General features: G+C 38.5%; 1 protein-coding gene across 7 annotated transcripts in view; it reads right to left on the bottom strand.

Moving 5' to 3' along the window:
- The window catches only part of auts2a (activator of transcription and developmental regulator AUTS2 a), a 501,485-nt gene that overhangs the window by 18,093 nt on the left and 459,373 nt on the right, over positions 1–24,019 (bottom strand). For 6 of the 7 annotated variants that reach the window (XM_036560983.1, XM_036560986.1, XM_036560984.1 and 3 more), the window contains 8 exons: positions 21,989–22,523; positions 18,722–18,999; positions 18,292–18,524; positions 14,780–14,824; positions 14,294–14,389; positions 14,033–14,104; positions 12,779–12,808; positions 1,666–1,737 (listed from right to left, as the gene is read on the bottom strand). In XM_036560983.1, the coding sequence (XP_036416876.1) occupies positions 1,666–1,737; positions 12,779–12,808; positions 14,033–14,104; positions 14,294–14,389; positions 14,780–14,824; positions 18,292–18,524; positions 18,722–18,999; positions 21,989–22,523 (1,361 nt within the window). The remainder of the gene's footprint in view (positions 1–1,665; positions 1,738–12,778; positions 12,809–14,032; positions 14,105–14,293; positions 14,390–14,779; positions 14,825–18,291; positions 18,525–18,721; positions 19,000–21,988; positions 22,524–24,019) is intronic. The other variant, XM_036560985.1, reaches the window with a different exon arrangement.

The raw sequence follows: 24,019 nt of genomic DNA on the forward strand, positions 1-24,019 counted from the left end.
TGAAATGAAATGTCTACATTTGCAATTTCATTTTTCACATGAGCATGAGCCATTTGTGACAAAAATAAAAATAAATGCAAAACAGCTATTTGTCATTTCATTTTAGTTGTTATTCTGGTTTTTCATGGCCAAATCTAAAATGAAAAAGCTAATAGAGAAAAGAAAATCCAAGCTTCACTTTGGCTTTGGCTTTTCTTCATGAAATGCAGAATACGTGTCAAAACTAAAATCAAAATGCAGTGTTCACGTTCTTATTTCTTTTTCACAGCAATCGGCTGCAGATCTGACAAAATGAAAAGGAAAATGCAAAACTGATAAATCAACAGCAAAGTGACAGTTTGTGATTCAGTTTTCGGCATGGACGCGCTTTAGGTGTCAGAACGAAAAGTCAAATGCAAACAAACATCAGCGCCTAGAGCTAATTAACATATATTTGCATGTTGGTCAGTTTGAAAACGAAATCGAAAAATGGAAAATGAAAAGTCATTTCATTTTCAATTTTGGCAGGATATTTGCACAGATGTTTGGAAAAAGAAATGGCAAAAAGAGGTTTGCATTTACATTTTATGGTTTTAATTTTAATTTCTTTTTTGGCTGGATTTGCCTCCCATAATATCATCACTTATGACTTGCAAATAAATATAAATATATGGCTAAGAGCAGTTACAGTAGACTGTATAAAGTCCGGAACTCATGTTAACTTGAAGAAAAAAAATAAAACAACACAAGCAGTGGTCCACAGCAATAAGACACAAGAAAAGCACTGTGCTTTAAACCAGTCAATGCCTACAATGTAAGGAAACTGTTAAAGACCTTGTGGGGAACCATCAGGGTAGAATTTAATACTCGCCTTCTTAGATTAGATCAATTACATTTCTAAGAGAAAATAAAAACACAAACCTTCAAAGTACTCGTTACTAATTTCAAAGATTTTTCCTTTTCTCTTGCCAATCTGTCGAGTTCATTTTATTTTTTCATTTAAAATGTCCAACCAAATTCACATCAAAATAATCAGGAAATTGTTACTACAAATGATTAAAATCAGTAATAAAAAGTATTATAATTAATATTTGTGCAAGGATTACATCTGCCCATTAGTCGATGCATCGACTAAAGCATAGACAATGCATGTTCATTTTATTTGTAAAAACTTTTACTTTTCACTTTTATATACTTGAGTATGTTCAATTGTAGATACTTTTTCACTTTGACTCAAGTATATTTTGGCTCCAAACTTCTACATCTAATTGAGTGAGACTTTGACATGGTACCCATGCTTTTAGTTTCACTTTCAAACATTAGTTTCTCTTTACTTTTTAACCCCTGGGAAGCATATGTGCAGAGAGATTTTGTTGGAGAAGTCGGAATGTGGCATTCACAAACTTCGTAAATATTTGTTTTGTGTGTGGTGATTTCTCTTTTTTGTTGTTGCTATTTATGTAGCCCTTAGTGTGCTAACTAGCAAACCAACAGAGCAAACTAGCAAATTTACCAAAGCAGACATACACTATATTGAGTGGGATTTTGACACGGTACCCATGCTTTTAGTTTCACTTTCAAACATTAGTTTCTCTTTACTTTTTAACCCCAGGGAAGCATATGCTGCAGAGACATAAATGTCTAAAATGTGTGTGTAGGTATCCGTGGTCTCATCTTCATACTCACCTTTCCTTTCTGTTGGTGATGATAGATTTGCCAGGCAATATGAACATGCATGGCACACCATTTTCCTGGTTTCTGAGAAAAAGAATATTTTATCATCACTATTTTAAATCTATTATTTAATCTTAAAATTTGACCATTTAAAAAATAAAATACACATGAAAATAATAGATTTAAACAGTCATAGGCTTAGAATTATAAGGTTCCATTTATGTTCAGTAGTTTTGAGATGATTTCATTTTTAAATATCTGAAAGTAACTGGCAAATATATATGTCTGAAACTGTAGTCATATGAGAAGTATGAAGAAAAAATAAGCATTTAAAACAGGCTAATTTTATGGTATAAATCTATAGTGAAATATCAGTATGAGAATTTGGTACTATTAGGATAGTGCACGTATTATTTTATTTACAGGAGAAATGTACTACATGTATATGACAAAACATTGTATATGACTAATATGACAAATCTGTTGTGTTACAAGTTGATAAAGATCTGCTGGATGTTTGCAAATATTTCTATACATTTAAAACTCTAATTACAGCCAAAATAAATTGTTGTTTTTCTTATTATGGTCAGCGGCATGTTCTTCCATGCATTTGGTAATCTGTTGCTACCAACTCCAGTAGAGTCAAATTCCTGATTTAATAGATACTAGGAGCTGCAGAAGAGACGACCTTAAAAAATCAAATGGGCATGTTCTAAAACCAAATGTAAGTTTTTTCATTAAATTTGAAAATTGAAAATTCTAATTGAATTTAGACAGCCTATAGACAGTCTATAGCTGTGTGTGTATGTGTGTGGTATATTTCTCTCTGTTTCCCTGCCATTGTTTCACTGCAGTCAACCTTAGCATTTCTGCAATTAAATGTTTAAATGTACCCTTACAGGCAATACAGGTAATCTAAGAAATCAGATCTGTGTACAGAATTCTTAATCCAGAGATCAATTTCATAATTATATAGATTAGCTAGCTAATAATTTGAGGAGTGCACCTAGGTCCCGAGGGTCCTATATTCCCAGGGTCCAATGTATCGAAGGCTCAATAGTACCTCAGCTCTTTAAATCATATACCATATCTTAATATTATTAATTAACAAAACCTATGAAAGCTTCCCAAAGTCATGGTTGGGTTCCTGGGATCACAAATGATTTTACAGTGGCAAATAAAGAGCAGTTTCTTCAATATGAATGAACTTGTCATCAGCGAGGCTTAGCCTCCATAAGGTACACAAACAAACCATTTTGTTGAAGAAGTCGGAGTGTGGCATTCACAAACTTCGTAAATATTTGTTTTGTGTGTGGTGATTTGTCTTTTTTGTTGTTGCTATTTATGCATTGGTAAATTTGCTGGTTTGTGTGCTAACTAGCAAACCAACAGAGCAAACCAGCAAATTTACCAATGCAGACATACACTATTTTGCCAAAAGTATTCACTCACCCATCACTTCCATGGCCACAGGTGTATAAAACCAAGCACCTAGACATGCAGACTGCTTCTACAAACATTTGTGAAAGAATGGGTCGCTCTCTGGAGCTCAGTGAATTTCAGCGTGGTACGGTGATAGGATGCCACCTGTGCAACAAGTCCAGTTGTGAAATTTCCTCGTTACTAAATATTCCACAGTCAACTGTCACTGGTATTATAACAAAGTGGAAGCGATTGGGAACGACAGTAACTTCGCCATGAAGTGGTAGGTCACGTAAATGACAGAGCGGGGTCAGTGGATGCTGAGGCACATAGTGCGCAAAGGTCGCCAACTTTCTGCAGAGGCAATCGCTACAGATCTCCAAACTTCATGTGGCCTTCAGATTAGCTCAAGAACAGTGCGTAGCGAACTTCATGGAATAGGTTTCCATGGCCGAGCAGCTGCATCCAAGCCTTACATCACCAAGCGCAATGCAAAGTGTCGAATGCAGTCATACAGTCGAATGCAATCATGCTTCTCTGTCTGGCAATCTGATGGACGAGTCTGGGTTTGGCGGTTGCCAGGAGAATGGTACTTATCTGAAGTGTAAAGTTTGGTGGAGGGGGGATTATGGTGTGGTGTTGCTTTTCAGGAGTTGGGCTCAGCCCCTTAGTCCCAGTGAAAGGAACTCTTAATGCTTTAGCATACCAAGAGATTTTGGACAATTTCATGCTCCCAACTTTGTGGGAACAGTTTGGGGATGTCCCCTTCCTTTTCCAACATGACCGCACACCTGTGCACAAAGCATGGTCCATAAAGACATGGATGAGCGAGTTTGGTGTGGAAGAACTTGACTGGCCGGCACAGAGTCCTGATCTCAACCCGATAAAACACCTTTGGGATAAATTAGAGTGGAGACTGCGAGCCAGGCCTTCTCGTCCAACATCAGTGTCTGACCCCACATTGCGCTTCTGGAAGAATGGTCAAAAATTCCCATAAACACACTCCTAAACCTTGTGGAAAGCCTTCCCAGAACAGTTGAAGCTGTTATAGCTGCAAAGGGTGGGCTGACATCATATTAAACCCTATGGATTAAGAATGGGATGTCACTCAAGTTCATATGCGTGTGAAGGCAGACGAGCGAATACTTTTGGCAATATAGTGTATAGAACTGAAAGAGGGTTTTATTATTATTTTTTTTTTATATTAAGCAATGGGCAAAAGAGATAATGTGTCAAACAGCAATTTCTGGGCAAGTTCTGCTCTTGGAGTCTATATTTATGCTTGATGCCTCACCAATTGAACTAATATAGTGTGATGGAAGCCAGCCATGCTCCTTTACACCAACAGTGGCACACCTGCCAACTGGAAAGTGACCAATGTCCAACTCAAGTCAGTCACCAGCAGCTGAGGTGACATGAGGAAGAAGGTGGCTTCCGTTTGTGGTGGGGGCCCTGAGCCAAGTTCATAACTTCTGCCTTGTGCCTATGCAGGATGCATGCATACTCGAGTTTGGACTTCCTTATGGCGGCTGTGGTTGTGCTCGGCCTCAAGAAGGACACGTCAGGCTTGGAGACGACACAAGTGAAGCCGGTTCCAGCAGCTAGCAGCAGAGCCAAGGAAGAGAGTCAAGGCTCCCTGGTGTTGTGGCCTTTGAAGCAGTCTGTGCTGACCATTTTAAAATACAAAATGTGGAAAGAGAAGAGGAGGCTGGTGGAAAGCAGCGCATGTGAGTGGAGTGGAGAGGCAGACATTTCCGCTTCTAGCTCAAAGCGTTACTGTAATCATTCTGCTCTACCTCTACTCCGGGTTTTCTATTTCGCTCTCCACGCTCACTCCTTGCTCTCCGTGTCAGCTCAATATAACTAACTCTTATGATATTCATTTAATGTCCTGAATGTACTGACAAGACACTACACACTTTAATGAATTACACAATTTATGGCCATTATTAAATGGAAAACTAGTTCAACATTCCATGCTACACAGGCTTTTTTCAGGAGGGTTAGGCTTGAAGCAAGAGACTAATCAGCTATAATAATACAACTAATAATCTAGAAAACTGCTCAGGGTAAGCAAATGGAAGTGCTTTTATCACAATCCTCTTTATCAGTCCCACAGCAAAATGGAAGAAACAAGACAGACTGCATGCAATATCTGTAGTGCTTTGCTGCGATCAGTGCCGTGATGTGTGAACTGTAGAGTCAGTGCCGCATCACTCAAGTCACACAGAAGTAGTCGTGTGTAAAAAAAGGACTGTCTGACTCATGGAATCTAGCAACACTGAGCAATTTCAGAGTGAGAGAGAACACTGACTTTCTAAAAAGTCACTTCACACTGATCAAAGTCACTTCTCTCTGCTTCCACTTTGCACTGCCTTCATGTGGAGAAGAAGAGCCAACAAGAGGTCTCAGCTCAGACATAACTGATGATGAGGGTCCAGGCTGCAGGGAGAGTGCAGGTGCAGGCATGTTTTACTTTATGCTTTGCTTTTATTTGATTATAATTTACTGTCTAGAGTCACTGTCAGTCTTTACATCAATGTAAGACTAGGCTATGCTACTATTCATCAGCATTCAAAGATTAATAACTGTACCATAAAAAAAGAGTGTGAGCAAATCATGTGCTGGTGCGACCAACAGAGAAATTTGGTAGCACTAGTGTGACCAGTGAAAAAGTTAGTCTGGAGCCCTGCCTTGCCAGCCTCGACAATGCAAGAGATAACAGAAAAAGCGAAACTATGTGTGGCAGATCAAGAGCCGGGAGCTGCAGCCAGCGGAGAGACTGGGTGTTTACTTCATGCCACTGGAGGGGCCGATCTCCCAAGCGTGACCGTGAATGGATGGGACCTTGACCCATGGTGGAAATGTATACACAGACAATTCTCAATGATGATGGCAGTTAGACTGCTGACATGGAGCTAACCAAGAATGAACACGAAAACCGGCTAGTCAAGTTAGAGCCGACTTGGCAGCAGCTGGATGCAGAGAACAAAGTATGCTCTCGTCTTAGGTCTCTCTTTGCGGACACTGTGTACTTACAAGAGATGCATATTAGCAGAGGTGTGGACTTGAGTCATATGCCTAGGACTCGTCACGAATTTGATGACTTGAGACTCGACTTGAAATCAAAAAAGACTTGCAACTCAACTTTGACTCGAACACCACTGACTCGGACTTTGACTTCGACTTGAGCGCCAGGACTCAGAAAGACTGGTACACTGTCAGTTACTTTTTAATGTGAATGGAATCGTAAATTGAATAAACAGCAACAGTCAAATGTCTGTCACTGTGCTTATACTCGGCTTATTTTATTTCGGAATACGGGTTTAGAGTTCAAGTTCACCTCCATAAGCTGGAAACAAGCAAAACATCAATAGTATCAGTAAATTATTGCTCAGCGCTTAAAAACTCTTACAGGAGAAATTCACCAGGCGAAATGACCATGTTCCTCATGATAACAAAACAAAAGAAACACTAACCAATTGTAACAGCTTCTGCAGTTGAAACAAGTGCACCATGAGGCTGAAGTTGACTTGATATTCACCAGTGTCATATTGGAATTCGTCATTCCACCTTAAACGGTGCAGCAGTGAGGCGCCAGAACCTAAGCTTCGTACATTCACCATCATTTTGCTGTCTCTTCTGTAAACTTTGTTCAGCTCGGTTGTTTTGGTTTCTGTTTTTCAATTCAAACTAGCAGTTGTTTTTAGTTTGATGAGCTATAGAGCTATAGTTTTTATTTTAATTCTGTGTGCTCATTGTTCCCAAAACCTCTCCTATTCTCTTATCTTCCTCATATCTTCAAATATAAAGTTTTTTAATTATGTTCAGTAGTACTCTGGAAATTCTTTTTATTTGTAGATTCTGCTCTTTGTGTATACCATTATGTCAAGATTATTTGTGTACCATGGAAGGTTAAAAATAGAAAAAATTAATACACAGCCACACACTACTAACATGCTGTCATTAAAAGGCCATATTACTATTACTATCATTCTTGATGTTCAGTGTTGAAATGGCCTTAAATTAGCTGAAGAATACAGACTGACTTCAGACTTGCTTGTTACTTGCAACTTGTTCCCACCTCTGCATATTAGACCATCTGAGCGTACCAGGTAGTGTTGTAGTTGGGCTTGTCAAATATTCCAATATACATTTTCAAGCAAAGCTTGTGGAGTTGCTATCATAATTAGAAAGTCTCTGCAATTTGAGCACATTTCTACTATAACAGATCCTAATGGCTGGTATATAGTGGTAAATGGACACGTTTATAAGTCTCATGTAACCTTGTTAAATATTTATGGACCCAATTTTGACAATGTAGTATTTTTTCATAAAGCCTTTGATTTCTCTGCAAGATTTAATAACACATATTTGCTCATGGGTGGGGCCTGCAACACTAAATAAAAGACCCTAATAAAAATGTTTTTAATTCTTCAGTTGTTTTACGAAACTTGATTACCTCTAACAATCTAGTTGATATCTGGAGGACTCAGTGCCTGTCTGACAGATTTGTTCATTTTTTCCCATAGGCACAAAACGTACTTCTGCATTGATTATGCAAAATTATTCCCCAACATAATTAATAATAAATATCACAACATTTTAATTTCTGATCACTCCCCTGTTCCACAGACTCTTGATTTTAAGATTCCAAAAGAGAAATATGTTTGGTGTTTCCATCAGAGCTTAGATTCAGATGATACATTTTGTCAGGATATATCAGACAAAATATAAAAATTTCTAGGGATCAATGATACATCTGATGTCTCAGACTATTCTTTATAGGAAACTTTTAAGGTAGTTGTATGGGGACATATTTGAGGCATCCTTAAAATATCTGCAGCAGTGTTGGCTACAAGAAATTAAATCTGAGCTTTCAAAATTGGATATTTCATATAGAAACAAAGAGAGCACTCAAATTTTACAAAATATTCTTAAACTAAAATATGAGTATAACACAATCATTTCAAGCCCGGCATGTGATCAGATTCTAAAAGTCAAACAGAGGTATGTTGAATTTGGAGATAACCCCCAAAGGCTATTAGCTCATCAGCTGAAAGATTTGCCAACGAGCAGGGCTAGTCACCACATAAAATCACCTTCATGAGGATTACTTACAAACCCAAAAGCAATAAATGATTGTTTTAGGGAGTATTATGAAAACATGTATCAGTCAATCAGCAAAGGGAGACATTAAAAATTGACTAAAAAGCATTTAATTACCTAAAAGGGATAAAGCTGCACAGATTCTAAACCGACCTCTGAAGAAATCATAGAATCAATTAAATTCTTTCCCAGTGAAGCTGGTAAAGCTTCTGGCCCTGACAGGTTTGGGACTGAATTTTATAAAAAAATTGCTATTCACATTGCCCTGCTTTTACTGAGAATATTTTCTCACTCAACTAAAATAGGAACACTCTCCCAGACAATATATAGTGCACATATCTCAGAGGACAGACAAAGCAGAGCTTTCCTCTTATAGGCCTGCACTGTTAAATTCTGATTTGAAAATTTTCAGTAAAGTATTAGTGAATAGACTAAAGCACTGTATCACTTCCATCATTCATTCAGACCAGACTAGTTTTATTCCCAATATATTCTCTTTTTTTGTTAGACGGCTATATGTATATATTCTCTTTTTTTGTTAGACGGCTATATGCCTATAACGTACCATAAATTTGCCCTTCCTTTTGCATAGGGGGAAGTGTCTTTCTCTTATTGGATGCATGAATGCAATTAAAATGTTTTTTCTTCCCACATTTTTCTACTTATTTCAGAATATCCACAGATCAATTTTTCAATCATTGGATTCAATTATCATGCTCTTTGTGTGGGGGGGCTGAGAATTATAGGATCATGATTCATTTGCAGAATCCTAGGGCACTGAGTGGTCATTTTATAATAATTCTCAAAAAATCTGGCATCAAATTAGGAAAGCTTGCAATCATTTTGACACATGTATATATACACCAATATGGTATAATGATGCCTTCTCTCTTGCTCTATCTGATGGCTTGTTGCAAGATTTGATGAAGAAAGGCATTGTGATGTTGAAAGACCTCCATGTTAATGCTTATTTGGCCTCATTTGAACAATTACAAACAAATTTTTCTCTGTCTAAAACAGATTTTTTTTCAGATCTTTGTAAATAAGAGGTAAAATATGTCAAAGTATATCTTCTTGTCAGTCACATCCTCCAGAAAGCCTGTTATTGCAGCTTTTGGTAGGGTCCCAAAAAATTGGTCTCAAGCTTTGTCAGTATTTTTTCAAACCATCTGAATTTCACTACAAGTAACTTGAGGGAAACATAGGAGAAGGAACTGCTCATTGGCATAGATAGTGAAGTTTAGGAACAAAGTCTCAAGAGAATACAGTTCTAATAAATGCTAGACATCAACTTCTTCAATTAAAGGTCATGCACAGACACCACTATTCTAAAATAAAGCTTCACTGTATTCTCTCTTCCATTTTATTGCTCACCGTTTTTGGGTGTGTCCAAAACTTGATAATTATTGGTGTGTTATATTTGGATGTTTCTCAAAGGTGTATAATCTCAGAATGTTCCCTGACCCAGAAATTGCTCCGTTTGGCTTTTCAATGGCATTCCAATACTTTGATAATTGTATACAAACAGCTGTTACATATGGAATGATAAATGCTAAGAAGATTATTTTAAGGTTATGGAAATCAGATAACCCACCTAAATTTAAAATGTGGCTCAGAGAAGTCACCAATGTGTTGCATACTGATAGGCTCAGATATGAGTTATCAGGTAATCCAAGAACTTGTTAAGCGTACCTTGCCAATGCACAGGACTGTCAGGGTTGATGCCGTTTATTAGAAGCTGTTTATTAATTCTTTTTTCTTGCACTTTTACTCTGGATTCAAATACCAAACAGAAGTGTTACATGTATGTGAGTCTTTTGTAATGTGTCCTTTAATGATATTTTGTATAATGGGTATGTAGATATAGATGTACTCTATTTTATTTATGTACTATGATTTATTGATTTTTTAAATATTTTTCTCTCTCTGTAATAATCTTGTTTTTTATTTGTACATTATGTTTTTTATTCCTTCTTTGCTCCATTACGTTGTATTGAAGCAACAGTATCACTGGTAACATTGTGGGAGCATGTAATATAAAAAAAATAAAAACACAGGTTTTAAATAAGAAATGTTTGGGAATGTTAATTTTGGTTTAATTTGTTCTGCTACATATCTGAAGGCGGGGCTAGGTTCTGCTGGGCTGTGTGTTGTAGCAAGCTAGTGAGAGCTAGAAGTGTGCAGAAGAGCTAGCAGTAAGAGCTGTGAGCAAGGCTGAGGGCCATTTTCCCTCCTGTATTCTGTTTGCTGTGCTGAGCTCTAAAGCCACGTTATGGATAAGAACTTTGAGTTGTCTGAGTTTCTACTGAGAACCCCCCCACACTATAATAATGATATAACCCTTAAAATGCCTTCAGGGATTCCTCAAAATGGAAAGGGTGAGGGCAAAAATGTCTTTCCTAAGACTGTTTCAGAAGTACAAAAATGTCTTTCCTATGACTGTTTCCAGTACTCATTGCTAATGTAAGATAAAGATAGTCACTTTAGTAGCCGGCTGTGCTTATCTCGCTGCTACATTTCAGACATCCTTCTAAAAGTAAATCAGCACAGAAACAGTCCATTTTGAGGAATCCCTGAAGGCATTTTAAGGCTTATATTATTATTATTATAGTGTGGGGGGTTCTCAGAACTTTGAGTTGTCTGAGTTTCTTCTGAGAACCCCCCACACTATAATAATGATATAACCCTTAAAATGCCTTCAGGGATTCCTCAAAACGGAAAGGGTGAGGGCAAAAATGTCTTTCCTAAGACTTTCAGAAGAAACTAAGCACATCTCGGAACAGTACTAATGAAGAATTATTGATGTTTAAATTTTTTCTCTGCTAGGAAGAGATTTATAAAAGCACTTAATTGTAAGAAATTCAGTTGACAAATGAGAAAGACTTGAATTTTACTTCTGTGCTGATTTACTTCTAGAAAGATGTCTGAAATGTAGCAGCGAGATAAGCACAGCTGGCTACTAAAGTGACTATCTTTATCTTACATTAGCAATGAGTACTGGATGTGTGTGTGTGTGTGTGTGTGCATGTGTGTGGCACAATATGGCTTTTTCTTCACATTGATTTTGTTCATTGTGTTTGTGTACTGTATTTTTACTGTTTTTGTGCATGTTTTGATGTTTCCTCTCTGGCTGAGTCTGCCACTGTCTTGACTGAGATAGTGGCCGAAAGCGATTTTCCCAAATAGACCACTGTAGTTGTGTCATCATTTTGTAGTCGGCGCCATGCTCTTATGCCCATATTAGGAACTCCAGATCTAAGCTCCATGTCTCTATGGCCAGAATAAATAAGGTTTTTGAAAAATCGCCTCTATCACAACCTGTGTTCATGGAGGGTCGAAAGGCATGATTTGAAGAGGTTGCTCTATTTCCACTTAACAGCTGAGTAACACTACGGGTGTACCCATAAATATGCGCCACGGTAGAAGATTTTGATAAGGTAGCACAACTCGTCAGAACACCACCATAGCCCGCCTTCGTTTCTTGTAGCTTAGTGACATCAAATTGATGTGCAGTAGCTTCAGCTCGCTTGTAGCAATATTCGTATTATAACTCTTTAACAATCTCATTATTCAAAGGATCCAGTGGTATTCAGGAGAAAAATGTACACAGGACAAAACGTATCGGGTTCTGAAAATTTTTATTCAACACAGGGTGTGATAGAGGCAATTTTTCAAAGGCCCTATTCATTCTGGCCATAGAGAAATGGAGGTTAGACTCAGAGTTCCTAATATGGGCATAACAAGGACTATAGAATGATGCACGACTACAGTGGTCTGTGGCTCGGCGGCTTCTTGGGCCAGCTACCTGAGCGAAAGGAGAAAGTCACTCTATGAGGTTCCTCTTGGTTGAGAGGAAATTTCCCTGTTGCTATGGACACTTTCCAGGCTAACTAAGACACTCTAAGCTGTGATCTGGATAATTTTCCTAACTGCCAACTGGGGGATTGTGTGTGCATGTATGTTGTATGTATTTGTATTCATATGTAAAAAAAAATGTACTACAGCAGCTTTGCTAACTTCTGCCTCACTGTGCACTGAAACTAAAACCAGAAGATGATGTACATAGCCTGGACAATACGGTATCTCTACAGCCTATTTTACAAAGACATTTCTTTTTAATCATCCTATTGTCGTTTATACCTCATAATTCGAATCAGTCAGTGCAAATGTTGATTGTTTTGCCTCTGTTTTGTAAGCCTATGCATGTTTACCTGTGTAGTGGCAGTGTGCCTGTTTTGTAAGCCTATGCGTGTGACTTTGGGAAATCAGTTTGTCAGAATACTCAAACTACAAGACTTCCAAAATTTCTTACATGTCAGAAATCCACCTGATTGTCTGACTGCTCAATCTGAGCTCATCTGGGCAGTTAATTGGGCATCGTATCCTTCATTACACTGCACATCAAATAATGACTGATGAAGCTGAAATTCAGTCCGATCCTGAAATTTAGTCGGCAACAACCAAATCAGGCTTAAAAACAGGCTCAAACTGCACAGTGTATGCTTGGCTCTATTTCAACAAAAAGTCAGAGGGAAGATTATAATTCTAAGCTCATGTTGTTTTTTTACTTTTAAATAACTCAAAGCACACTTACCCTGAGAATGGGTCGGAATGGATCTGCCAGCTAGATGGAAGCAAAACCAAGAAAAGCATTTATCATATTTGGAATCAACTAACTATTGTGTAGCACTGAACCACAGAAATGTTGGAACACAAGCAGCTGATATTGCATCTCATGTTATGCAAAGGGTGTCCCTGTTTATACATAACAATAGAAAATATTTAGGGAATTGTCAAAATGGGACAAAGTATACTTTGGCTGTCAAAATGTTTGGTGAAGTCATCTATATCAAGTATAGTGTGGGAAACACTGAATTTACCACATACAAAAACACAAAACAGATACATCAGATAACTTCCCTAAGATAATATTTGACCTGCAGTCCATTTGGTCAGATTCTGAAGAAGAGTGTAAGAGAAGAACTACATGAAATTCTGAACCAGTTGTTCCTCTTAAGCAAGCTTTTCGGTAGGCAGCTATTACGGCGGAACAATTAAACAAGCTGGAATTAGCCAAAAATAAACAGAACACAATCTGACAAAGGATGGGCTGTGAAATGCTTTACAGACTGGCTGGAACAAACTAACATTCAGGATAATCTGGCAAGTACTGAAGTGTTGAAAAAGCTGAGCTGAACCTGATATTTCAACAGTTTTATGGCTCTATCCGTAACTTAAAAGGATACTACTTTTTCGGCAGAAGAAACTGCCAATGTTAAAGCACATTTAATACAATACTCAGAGCTTCTTTGCTTTATTACTTTTGCTGTAAAAAAGCAACAGAACATTTAGGGTTATGCATTATCGTTATCTCACGACGATAAGGTGAAGGCTTAAACAGCTGTGCTACTCTGGAGCCCCTTTTTTAGGTTTTAAAGTATCTGGAGGGTTTTATTTTGGCCAAAGAAACTGTATACTTAAATAGATATTACAGTAATTCATTATAAATTAGCCTAAAGCTAAATTAATGCACTTCAATCAACACCTTCAGATGTATCTTTACACCCCTAGTCTGCACAAAAGACAAATGACAGTTCATGTTGCCAGTCCACACAATGATATCCATCGTCAATCAAAGAAAATAAAACTAAAATAACTGAAGTCAAATAAATTCAAATCTATTTATGCTAAAAATGCAGTTAGGGAAAAATCCTAACTGCATTTTATGTACTCTTCTGTATTGTGCTGCCAATTCTCTGTAGCAATTTTTAGGTAGAAATAAGGACAGCCTAATGTTCTGTATTTTCAATGTGTGTGTGAATGTGTCAATGACAGAACGAAGCCATACTCTAGGGTCTTTTTGAAGAAGTGTGTGTGGGACTGCTCCAGGCCTAGCTGCCACATCTAGCGGATTTGTAGTCTGGAAAACACACACAAACACACACATATACAAGCACAGAAATAAAGGATAGGACTGATATGGCATTTCTAGCATTAAGTTATCTCAACTGTTTCTATCTACAGTTGTTATCAGTTGTTAGCAAAATAAATAAAGTATTTTTAATGGCATGACATATATTCAGTATTCCTGTTCTGTGTGGCTACTTACCTTGGGCTGAAATGCTCCCTGCAGTGATCCAAACGGCCCTGTGGGTGGTATAACAGGTGGAATCCCAGGCACAGCTGGGGGATAGGAGTGGAATAGCTGAGAAAAGAGGAGAGACATGAAAAAATGTCAGCTGATTACTGAACAGATGAGTGCATTTTTAGTCATTACACGTGGGTTTAATCTAATGTATGATACAGTATAATTTGAGATCCCAATTTTCCGGCTTAGGTTACCTAAGTTACAAACATGTTTATTTTCATGATGTACTGTTTACAGAATACTTACAAAAGTAGCAATCTTGAAATAGTTTTAAACAAAAAATAACTGAAGCTGAAACAGACTGAGACTAAACAGAATAATAAAAACTATTATTAATACAAACACAAACACAATACCAAGCAAGAGGAAATGATGTGCGGTAAAAGAGGGGAAAACTACAATGACAATGATGCAAAGCTCACAAAGTGCTAGCACATAGTCACTCACACTGTGCCTGTAGAAGGGGTCGACTTTTGTAGGATATTTGTCAAACTGGAGAGAAAAAGAGAGATTGGGCTATTACAAGAAGGGAAACAGGGAGTCTTTCAATGCATACAACACAATCCTGACAATCATTCCAGAGATTGTCAAGCAGGTTTAACATGCACCCAAGAAAGTACATCTGGCAAACACTGTGGTTAAAAAAATTTAGTCTATTGTACATAAATTCTCCTCTTACTGTACATAAATTCTTTTACATTTGCTAAGGTTGTAGTACTTTGCGCAAAACCCTGTTATTTTATCTGCCATATTAGTGAATTACAGTCAGGTGGCCAATGCCAATCTCATTAAGGTTTATTATTTAGAGTGGTCAAGGGAGGATACCCAGCAATACTGAAAACAGCCAAAAAAGCTGCTTGTCAAAAGTGGTTTGAGTGGTTTAATCAGTTACTAGAGATATTTCTTCCATCATTTATAAACATACTGGCTCTAAAACCATTTTTATACTCTTTTTATACTCTCTTTAGCTAACACAGAGGACTGGTCTAGAGTGTGCTCAGTGTGAGTTAAGCACTAGCTGCAGGGCTGCATGTGTCTGTGCACACTAATTATCCCAAATGCCTGCCAATCCACAGCCCTCCGTTAAAGCCTCCTTAACCCAAATGATGTCATTAAGCTCAAAGTGAATAAACTGCCATTAAGGCTTGGCTAGAGTCTAACAAATTGCTGGCACACACTCCTGCCAACTATGAACTAACTGCACAGAGGGCATGAGGCAAAAACTGAGAAAAGCACAGGACAGTTTTGCAGCAATTAGAAGTCTCACTGTGGCAAGGTGTGCTTTTGCAATAGTGCATTTTAGCACTTTTTAGCACTTTACAGTAACAGACTTTAAAGGCTTTAAAGACTGTTACACACCAAAATGCAACATGAATAAGCGACACGAAAATGTGAAGTATTTCTCCATCTCTTATAGGTATAAATATATAGGAACCAAATAATACTTTTCACAGTGGTGGAGATAAAGCATGTGCCACTCTGCTCAGTTCCTATAGGTTATGGCCCCATCGCATACAGTTAAACTCTGCCAGAGATTCTCTAATAAAAGGGGAGTTAGCAATCCTCTGCTGTTTGGCATTGGGGAATAGCATAATGTCTGGCTTGTCACATCCTGCGGTAATCAAAAATGTTTCAAAGCTGACATGTTTTGTTGTATGTCCATACAACAATTTTTCTTTTAAATATCACTGGGTCCTCTGAATTATGAGTTTGTTAAAGAGTTGAAATTTGAATATTGCCACGTGTAAACTAATGCTACTGGGCACTTAATTGATGTCATTAGACTGGCAGCCCCTGAAAGTTGTTTTCACCTGTTTTAAGACTCTTCGGGTCATCTTTGAAGGAGACTGACAAACCACAGAGCAATATGACTCAGTGTTTTAAATGCTTTAAATATGTTATTTTTTGTGTTTGTTCTGTGCTTTGTCATGTGTGGAACAGCATCTCAAAAAACAACTCATACAGAGGTCAGAGTTCAGTGAAAGAGCCTGAATTTTCGTACCGTTTATTTATGTTGCATTTGGTGTGTTTAACACTGTGCTTAACACAGCAATTTAATCATTATCTTATAGGGTGTTAATTTGTTAAGTAGTTATTTACTGTCTTACTAATTGCTCAGTTAATCATTATTAAACACTTAACATATACTTTTTAAGAACATTAATAATAATGAATTGCATCTTTATTATAAAGATGTAAGTGAACTTTATACTCTATTTATAAATATACAGCATAACACTACTCATGACACTTAAATATGCACTTTTGAAAAGCATTTGCAGTGCTTTAAAAGACTGCAACTAGCCTTTTTATTTTTAATTTGTAAACAGATTAGCACATGTGGAGTTGGGTGGGATAATTATGATGGTATTTCAATGTCGCTTACATGTTACAATGTTTTACATATATATATATATATATATATACACACACACACACATATATATATTAGAGGTGGGAATCTCTAGGCACCTCACGATTCGTTTCGATTACGATTCAGAGGGCTGCACTGGAATTTAATTCCAATGTATTTTATTAATAAATCAAATGGAAGTGATGTGGCAAGTAAACTGGAAGGCTCTCATTCACTGCTCATGAGACGCAGGCTGCCACTCATCTGTGATAAAATGAGCAGTTACTGTGAAATAAGATCCTGTGGTAAAGGATGTCCATGCATCATGTTACAGCTATTCTACCCGTTTTCTTTAGTGATTTTATAACTTCGGTTTTGGTCTCGTTGTAAGGAGTGGGGATCGCTGTGTCAGTAAAATATCTTTGAGACGGGACGTGTGCAACATAGCGTGAAAGCCCTGGGTCTCAACGACTGAGAACTGACGTGCAGACTGCAGGTCACATAGCAATACAGACAGTCTCACTTAGCTAGCTAGTTGCTAACAAAAAGGCTAAGAGACATATTTAAGACGAACATTTGGAGATGAATGGACTTAATAAGCGCCGCACTTGGTTTCCTGGTACGTTAATTCTGCAACGAGAGACTGTCAAACACTAAAAAGTTGCGAAGATAAAGTCAGCTTCTCTTTCGAATTGTCCCATTCCACCTTAAATGGTGCCGTATTTACATTCGGCGCCTCAGGCAGAATTTAAAATGGCTCTTAACATTTGGGTTGTCGACTCCTGACCTAACCTAGCTTTTAATGCAGAGGGTGCCGGTCGGATTTCTCGCTCATCCAGTAGTGTTTTTGTTATGTGCACGACACAGACTGTCCGGGTGCTGCACCTCCGCACTTCCAAGTTCCGCCTTTTGCATTCCGTCAACATTACGTTATAAATTAAAATGTAGAAAACAGATTTTTGACATTTGTGAATCGATTCAGAATCGTTCACGTCCGCATCGCAATGCATCCAAGAATCGATTTTTCGATATATACCAGTTGCAGCTTGGTCCAATTCATAACTATTTCAACAAGTAACTAAGCATTAAGCAAAGGTTTATGCATCACAGCACAGCAAAATCATTAAATTCTTAATCATTTAAAACAATGTGGATAATGAATGTGGATAATTACAAAGTAGTTATTCATAAGAGTTATGAATGATTTGTATGCAAGTAAATGCTTAATATTTAATGTTGTTTATTTAGATGATCATTAACAAACTAATAATGAGTACATATGTCAGTAAGTAAAGGGTTAACAATTTAAACAGTGGCATTTATTAATGCATGTGCATAATTACACTGAGAATGTTACATTTTCTTTTTTTAAACAATAATGTCAAATTTTTATGTAATCATACCCTCCCATGATCGTGTTCTCTACTATCCCTCTCCCAACATCAGAGACCACCTGACTCAAAGGATTACAATACATCACACTGATTCTTTTGTTATAATCCTTTTTTTTCCAAATAAAAACATTCTAGATCTCCTGAATTTTAAAGGAACTGACACTGTCTTCTCCCCCCCTTTCTTTTTAGCGTTGTGTTCTGCTTATCCTCACATTTTGAGCTGGGGTACGCACCATGGGTGGTGCAGGCGTGGGCATGATGGCGTGGGGGAAAGGTGTAAAGGTGTGTTGGTGTGTATGTTGATGTGTGTGCTGGTGTTGATGCTGGTGCTGGTGTTGGTGGAATTCAGTGCGTAGATAGGGTGGAGGACCCAGTGATGCCCCACGGTCTGCACTTTGAGAGGCCAGGAAACGTGTGTTCAGTTCTTGCCGGAGGAGGTCTTGCTCTTAAAGAAGACAGGGTGGGAAACAAATATAAAAGGGGAAAGACAGAGGAGTGCAACAAGTGAGCCTTTTGTTTTATATATATATATATATATATAGAGTCCAACATTTAATACAGACAGATAAGGTTGTACCTATTTTCTTGATACATAAAGCCAAACACTTAGTACAGAAATGTGGATGATAGGAGTTATAATACCTGAGTAAGCACTCCCAGCTGGGTGTCCAGGAACTGGCAGAGTGTTTGAGGTCAGTGGAGGCGGAGGAGGCAAAGTGGCAGGCGGGGCAAACATATTGGGGTGATGAGAATGTGTTGAGGGCTGCAGGGTACGGGGGAAGGAGTGGGGTGCACTGGGGTTGGATGACAGGGGCAGGGGGAAGGATGATGATGGCCCAGAGGGAACAGCTTGGTGCTGTGAGAGATGAGGAGCAGAAGGGTGACCCTGTGGCTTCCCTGGAGTACTGCTCCTGGTACTACTGCGAAAGACAGAGACAGTAAGTTAGCACTTGCTGCTGATAGGGCTTGATAAAGAAGATTAACAAGATTAACAAACTCAATGATTTAACTACATCACAGTTTTAAAAACTCTATAATGTGTGACTACTTGTTTTATTATTCTGATATTAATATTCTCATAATTTGTAACCCAACCGTCAAACCAGTACAGCACTCTGTACTAAGCCAGTGCAATATATTGTTTGTTAATCATTATGGCAACATTGGCAACCCTGATATGGCTAATGCTGCAATATGCAAATGAGTCTGTATTGTGAGTGTGATAATCAGATGTTCTCTGGACGTATTTAATAAATCAAGACCTGAGGCAACAAACACAGATTAATTTTCTTTAAAAATAATGCAGTTGCATAACATTGAGAGTTCATCAATATATACTCACACAGTGCAGAGCCTGTGGTGGATGCCACAGTATATTGTAACTTCCATATGTAGCAATATATCTACAATATGGTATTTTGTCCATATTGTGCAGCCTTAACCAGAACACTGTACCACTGCTTTAAAGGGATGACTCACCACTGTTCTGACTTACACAATTCAAATATTTATGCTCCCTGAAAACAAATCACACAAAAATGGTTCAAATTTCTCCTCGACAGCTTAAGAATTTCGAATATTTTTTCCAGCTGAGATCTTCACGCGCTTTTTTTAAAAAAACAACAACTCCCACAATGCACTGGGACAGGCAGCCACTTAAGACACTCCCAGGTAACACCTCAACGCTCCAAAGGACATGTTTACCTCTGTGGCGCACACTCTAAGACACACGTACCGTAAAGTTTGTTTTGCAGTCCTTGATAACTAAAACTTTCACTGAAACAGTGCTGACCATTTGTGTTGTGCTGGAGTGCAAAAGTTATAAGTGAAAGCAGGGGAAAGCAAGCCTGCAATTATTTACTAAATCAAATTAACCTTTACAGTGTCTGCAGGCTGTTCAAACCTAAAATATTCAGAAGATATAACAAAACAGACATTCAGATATTTAAAGTTCAGTTAACTGGTCGTTCACCAGGGCCTAAAGTGAAAGAAACTGTCATTTCGTCAGAGTTCAAGGAATGTGAAAGATCCATCCAGCAGCATCTGAAACACTGCTTGAAAAAATAACATCATATTTCCCATATTTCCAATAACGTCATATTTCCCATTTGGAGAGCATGCGAATGCGTGGCTACAGGCGTGACACAAATGGTTACCGTGCCACACATCAACAATCTGATTGGACGTCACTCAACTGTTTTGTTCACTTGTTTGTCCAGAAAGACAGAGAGCAGAGAAATCAGGGTGGGCTTCAGTGGTATAATGTCAGTTAAATGTGTATATTGTCATCTCTCGCTATGTTATGGCTTGTCATGATAAGTTCCTTTTGATGTAAATTATTAAAAAACTTAAATGTAAATGCAATTGACTCTAATGCAAATCATTTTGCTTGATGTCAACATTCACATGACATATATTCTGCTTAAAATTTCGGCACCCCCAACTTAAAACACCTTCCCGTGTCCCTGCGTTGGTTTTATCTGTACTCTAACAATGTGAGAATAGTGGAAAGCAACATTATTCCAAATGTTGAAAAACGGGAGGACACACAAGTAGTTGTCAGTAGCTTAAGTCTAAGGTGAGCAAATTAGCGTGGATTGATTTTCTTATAACTGTTCCATCTTAGCTGACTAAATTTATCAGCAGCAAAACACACATTCTATGTTATTAATCATGTCCGACTATGATGTGTGCATTGGATGCTATAGCAACAGTTTGCATTTCATGGGTAAGTATTTTTTCTGTAGATGACTATTTGTTAAACCCAAAAAAAAGAGCTGAAAAAAGACAGTGTAAATTTTGCTCAAGTAAATTTGCTATAACAAATTCCACTGACGCAGGCACCGAACAACAGGCACTGTCCCATGGTTGGCTGCTACAACTCTTAATGCTCTCCTGTGCCAGGTGAATTTTTTTATCTCTGTGTTCTGGCTCAAACATGTTTGGTTGGACTGCAGGAAGCTGCTATTGTCCAGACGTTAGTAGCTAGGTTGTTTACAACTTGTCTCTCTCTGTGTGTGTGTGTGTGTGTGTGTGTGTGTTTGTCTGTGAGCCTTTTAGAATGTATTGTTTTTTTTTAAATCCCACCCCGGTCTGGGCTTGACACAGTAACATCTATTGCTCTGCCTCATTTAGTTTGAAACTGAACTGTTTTGACTCTTGATTATGTCACTGAGAGTCAACTTTTGACCAAAGAAAATGCTATTTATGGAAACCCAGCGTGCATTAAAATCATTTTTAGCCCTACTCTGAACTGAAATTGATTAGAGAGAAAGAGATTAAGGCTGCTGAAACTAGATGTTCAGCGGAAATCTCAGAGAGCATTCAATCACAGAGAGTGAGTGAGAGTAAGAGCAGGGGTAAGTGCAGAGGTTGTGGGGCGGGGGGGTAGGTTTTTGCAGTCAACTCAGTTCTTGCTGCTGCTGGACATCAACAAACAAGATAAACTGACAATTGCTTCACTGATGAAGTATCTTCCAAATTAAAACTCTAAGGTAAAACATTTCATCAATTTAGGTGTACTAGTTGAACAGCATTTAACTGACTGTTTAGTACCAAAGAGGAAGACAGAAAACACACACTCCTTCTATGTTAGCTTTATACATGAACCACATGGAAAAGCCAATCAGGGACAATCATGCCTGCATGCTGTTGCTAGCCACACTAAGGAACAAGGAACAAATCAAATCCTCTTAACATATAGCAGAGGTGCTTCCTACATGACCATCAAGCAAACTAAAATACAAACACACATGAATGCAATGCAGAGTTTTACAATTTAATTTAATTTCCGATTCAGACTGCAGAGTGCAGTATAGGGGCCATAAACAGCATCACCCATATTTATTTAACCAATGCCTTCTTGATAACATTCACTCCAGTTAGTTCACATTCATTTTACATATTCACCTCAGGCTGCTGAAGGTAACACTGCTGCTGTAGGCAGAAAGTGGATGTGGGTGACACCCCAAGGCCGGCCGATGCTGCACTGGCTGACTGTGGTTCTGTTGAGTGGGTAACACAGGCGAGGTTGGACAGTGGTATAATCCTGGAGTCGGGGGAAGTCGATGGTGAGTAGGAGTCTCAGACAGGTGCTGGGGCCGGGTAGGAGCAGCCTGTGAGAGCTGGTGCCCAGATGCAAAAGGCAGGTTAGCAGAGAGAGTTGACCGCCTATGCTGACGCTCTGGTTGTGAGAGCTGAGTCTGGACAGGGCTGACAGGTGTGCGTAAAGGTAAGAAAAGGGCTTGGCTGGCTGGACTTGGTTGGAGGTGTTGAGGGTGATGTGGCTTGGGCTGGGCAGAAGGCCCCACAGAAGAAGGGGCGGCTAGGTAGCTCTCCTGATTCTTCTCCTGGCTACGTTCTAGGCCTGACACCTTAGGTGCAACCAGTCCTTGAAGCTCCTGGCTTGCATTTGTGGTGAGCCTGTCAACACCAAAATCTGGAACTGAGAGTGAGAAAGAGAGAGAGAGAAAGAGAGAGAGAGAGGGAGAGATCGGGAGAGAGAGAGAGAGAGAGAGAGAGAGAGAGGAGAGAGAGAAGAGCTGTAAGCCGAGACATTTGCCTTAAATGAAGAAGCAAAAAAGGCACTCAAGGGGCCACCTGGAAAATTTCCTGAATGGACCTGGGGCTAGGCGTTAAAACGATAACGATAAGTATCGCGATATAACTTTCCTCGATAGAACTATAAGAAATGTTCCATAAATGTTTGATATAATAGACCATTCTCACAGTTCTACGTTTAGCGACAGCCCTGGTGGCGTTTTCTACTGCAAGGAAAGCAACACTACTCTGCTGTCGCCAGGAGAGGGCGCACTTCTGAGTTTTTCGACTAGATTAGAGAGGGAGGGGGCGACAAGTAAAACATATAACATAACATCGCCAACATCTGAAACATGGAGTTATGTATTGCCTGTCTGAGTGGAGCGATTGGCAATCTGTTCTGCTGTGACTAAGTGACGAGATAAGTGGCGTAACTGTACTGTCCTAAAGTGAACTCACCTCATTCCTAACATCCTAACAAGCTTTAGCATTGTTAAATCACGTCTGCTCCTCACTGTTACAACGCTCAGTCATATTTTAATATTAGTGCATTCCCAAGCAACAAAAGTGAAAGAAAGATGCCAGCTAATGTTTGCTGTTCGTACTAAGCTGACGTTGTTGAGAAACTAAACAGTTTAAAACTTGTAACCTTGTAAAATAATCTGTTTTCCTTCTTAAATTATGAATATTACAAAAATTGCGGCCATGCTTTTCCAGCTAGTAAAAATAGCTCACCAGAAACTTTCTCCCACCACCCCATGACAGATTTGTGAATTGTTTCACTGTTTGGCAAGTGTTGTCATATTCTGACCATACAGTATAGATTTAAACAGCAATTAACCACACAGGAGCAAAAATCAGCCTTCAAACTTGAAAGAAATAATAATTTGACATTTATCGCGATATGTACCGATATCAACTGATATGAATTTTGTTTATCGTGATAACATTTTTGGCCATATCGCCCAGCTGTACATGGACCTTTGCCTCACCTGATTTACCTCAGCAGAAATTGTCACAACATTCAAATCTGCTAAAGTGTTCACACCTCTGGTCTTTATTTATAGCTCAATTACTCCAACTCTTATTCAACATGCAGCAAGCTGTGAATATGAATATATGCAATATGGCTGCACATCACAGTGTTTCCTCTAGGATTATTTTCAGCAGCAGTGGCAGGCAATCCCCCCCTCTACTCCAGGCTGCCGCTGCAAAATATATATAGTTGAAACACTGTATTAGTACACTGTATACAAATGACTGACTCTCAAAAGTATTGCATCTTTGCAGTCAAAGCAAAACTGTGATCTGTTTGATCTGTTTTTGACTAGTATGAGGCAAATACATTATACAAAACCAACTAAAATATCCACAAACATACTTTATTATCCAGTTGTGTGT

Source organism: Colossoma macropomum, unplaced genomic scaffold, assembly GCF_904425465.1.
Source record: "Colossoma macropomum unplaced genomic scaffold, Colossoma_macropomum, whole genome shotgun sequence".
In the NCBI taxonomy this organism is placed as follows: Eukaryota; Metazoa; Chordata; class Actinopteri; order Characiformes; family Serrasalmidae; genus Colossoma; species Colossoma macropomum.